General features: G+C 45.0%; 1 protein-coding gene across 1 annotated transcript; it reads right to left on the reverse strand.

Annotated features, from left to right (window-relative positions):
* Positions 1 to 579: 579 nt before the first annotated feature.
* Positions 580 to 2,782, reverse strand: LOC123123014 (uncharacterized). The gene is made up of 2 exons (XM_044543413.1): positions 2,392 to 2,782; positions 580 to 1,264 (listed from the first exon to the last, which is right to left on the reverse strand). Exons 1-2 carry the CDS (start codon positions 2,585 to 2,587, stop codon positions 924 to 926), a joined length of 537 nt encoding a protein of 178 aa, XP_044399348.1. The 5' UTR covers positions 2,588 to 2,782; the 3' UTR covers positions 580 to 923.
* Between the last annotated feature and the right edge of the window lie 675 nt (positions 2,783 to 3,457).

A 3,457-nucleotide genomic window follows, 5' to 3' on the forward strand; every position in this document is an offset into this window, starting at 1 on the left:
TTTCAGTAGCCGCACCACTAAATGATAAAGTATCATCTCAAGTAAATATGTCTGACGCCATCTTCTCTTTTGAAGTAATATCATGAGAATTTGGGGAAAAGGAATTTCACAACATTATTAGAACATACAATTACAATTCCTGGAGGAAGACGTAGCACCAAAACCTCTACTTATATAAGTCGCGCGACATGGTAAAGAAGAACATGAAGAGTCTATGTAAGAGTTCAAATTCTACTTATATAAGACGTGCGACATGGTAGAGAAGAACATGAACATGGCAGATATTTCATTTATTGTGGGCATCTTAGGTTGAAAACTTCAGAGCATAAATACAGAAGTTCTAGAAGAAAAAAAAGCAGAAGCATCTTATTTGTCTATCACAATACCATGCACAGTTCAAATTGTAAAGTACTGACAGGTTTGGAGAAGTCTGTGGGAGTCACTCTCCCTTTCTTTGACAGTCTACAGTAGTCACTTGACCAAAATATCATCTCAAATAAATATATACTACACCATCTTCCTCTCTTCTCAGTTAGTACCATGAGAATTTGTGGTTTATAAAGGGAATCTCACAACTCATCAAACAACTATCCAATCCATAAGTTTGTAGAAATAAGAGCAATTCCTTCTTCACTAACATCATTCATAAACAACAACTAAGAAACTGATCACCTTTTCAAGACTTATAGGTGACGAGTGATATTCTATGGCCATCTTTACATAATGCTGACAAACAGCTATGGACGTATACTACAAACCCAGTATAAATTAACTATGGACGAGGGAGCCCGTCATGGTGCAAAGTGAGACAAGGTCACCAGAATTGGAACCCTTTTTCCTTACCTCTATCCCTATAGAAGGGTGTTTGTGATGAGATCTCTATTGGTTGGCATGCTATATCCATCACCATCCTCCATTGTTTATTACTGATTCCGGTGTAGATTGACATTCCCGGGTTTCCATCCGAGTTCCCGAGCCCTTTCCTCCCACAAAGCAGTTAATTTCCTTTGACCGAGCAGCGACTCTGCTGACTTCTCCCTAGCTTCTTCACATGTATCCATGCCTGAACTGCATTTGTCAGCCTCCTTTTGATACTGCGAAGCTAGTTTTTTAGCCTCGAGCAACTTTACATCGGCTTGTTGCTGAGCTTCTGTTGCTTCCTCCTCTCTCTGCTTTAGCTCTTCTATCAGCATCTCTGTGATACTCTTCTCTGTTTCTTCACCGGAAGCATGACTCTTGACCTCTTTGAATTGCTTGGCACAGTCTGGAAACATCAGAAGCAATAATAACCAGTTAAACCAGTCACAAGATAATTGCAAAATATGCTATGGAATATAAGTGACCTTGGGAGCTTCGTTTGACATGTTTAATTGATTATGATAAGGAAATACATAACAAAGTGCTGATGTTTACAGACAAGGCAATGCTTCAAAAATACTATGGAGTTATTGCAAAGAAAATAAGTATGACTTTAGACGTAGAGCTTATGGACTGGTTTTATAATGATACTGCATAGTATGATTATTACTTCAGAGGTAGACTGGCAATTTACCATGTTTATTTGCTTAAGAGTTAATATATTTCAGAGGTAGCAATGTAGCATAATACCCAAATCAAGACTAGCTGTAAATATGGATAAAATAACTGAGTTTATTACTGACGAAACAGAGTATATCATGGATACAAACTAACAATGGAGTCCGGAGAGAAGAATAAACATAACAAACGATTTCCACAGATAGCAACTAGAGTCTAGAGCAGTAGATATATTTTCGACCAAGGACAAAGGAAGGCATCACAGAGGTTGAACTTGAGAATCAAAGAACAAATACTGCCATTCGCCAAAAAAAAAGAACAAATATTGTAATGGTCATATGTGATAGCACAAAGACAAGATAGGCATAAACTTTTCAGTGCCATGGCATGTTATACATTCAGTGTTCAGTGACCATACATAATTACTCGGCTACAACCTGAACCGATGTTCTAACTTCTGAATAACTGAAGACATCTTGTCCTCACCCCCAAATTTCAAGCATACTTAAATTATAATCAATCAATCAGTCATGGCATGGGCAGGCTCAGAAATCTGATGCATGAGCATTGGACAAATCGAGCAGGCTAATCTATGGATGCTTGTTAGGACATTCAAGTCACAGGTTACAGGCCCCCCAAAAAATCTACAGATCTCCTAATCATGCCAAGTTCTTAGCCTATCCCCGGTGTCTCGTCCATATCATAATGCAATAGCCAGAGGCTACAAAACGCATTGCTCCCTCTGCACGGAAGATTGCACGGCCAAGGCACAGAAAGAAGGGCCATGTCGAACGGGTGTGGAGCAGGGAGATCTGGGCGGGTAGGCCGAGCACCGACAGCACGAGGGGTGGGTACCTTCGGGGAGCTGGAGCAGCGGGAGCGCGTCGCAGTCGCAGGCGCAGGCGGGGCAGGCCCCCGGCGAGCGGCCTAGCGCCTCGGCGACGTGCCAGTAGAGCGGCGGGCCGACGATGTAGGCGGCGACGCCGAGCCCGAGCAGCGCCACCAGCGCCGCCACCGCCGACGACGACGACGACGACGACCCTCCCGCCATCGCCTCTGCGCCGAGGGCGGACGGTGGTACGGCCGCGCTGCGCTGCGGGGCGAGGTGGTGGGGTGGGGACTGGGATGGCGTGCCTCGTCGGTGGCTTCGGCGCGGCGGCGTGGGGGGTAAAGAGGGGGAGTGGGAGTGGGAGCGAGTGAGTGGGCACGGACCGGACGCGCGCAAGTGGAGACGGACCGGCCCGGACCGAATGAAACGAGAGATGTGTGGTGGATGGGTTCGGCACGCGCACGAAGAACCAACGCTAGCAACACCTTTCGATTATTAATGAGCGTTGCATCCAATATTATAGCCTGTTCGGCAGCTCTCCGGCTCTGCAGCTCCGCTCCTGAAGCGGCCGGAGCGGAGCGGCTTGCGGTGTATTTTCTGGGAGTTGCGAAAGTGGTGCTTCAATCGGCTCCCGTATTATGTGAAGTTGGACGATTTCCGAACAGGGCCTATGTGTAGTATAATTTGACTTGAGGTCAATATTTTGGAAAACTAGGTTAAATATTCTGTTTTTTGTCGTCGATGAACCAATGAATCGGTGGTCCATCCGGTGCGTGAACCGACTGCCTCACCGGCTCGATTCCCGGTTAGTTTTTTGAAACTATGCCTATGAGGGAGGGCGGTGACCAAACCTAGAGATCCAGCGAGTAGGTATGGATAAAATTGAGTACCACCTCGAGTAGAAAAAATCTTTTGGACGGTGAATGGATAAAAAAACGGAGAAACGCACCTTGCTTTATTAGTAGGTATGGATATAGCTATCCTAATATACCAAAATAATTGATCCCCAAGTAGCTCAATTATCTTGACATGCTACTATGCCAACTCATCATGACATCATGCATGCACCGCTAAATTTAATTCTCTCTACCT

The sequence above is a fragment of the Triticum aestivum genome, chromosome 5D (genome assembly GCF_018294505.1).
Source record: "Triticum aestivum cultivar Chinese Spring chromosome 5D, IWGSC CS RefSeq v2.1, whole genome shotgun sequence".
In the NCBI taxonomy this organism is placed as follows: domain Eukaryota; kingdom Viridiplantae; phylum Streptophyta; class Magnoliopsida; order Poales; family Poaceae; genus Triticum; species Triticum aestivum.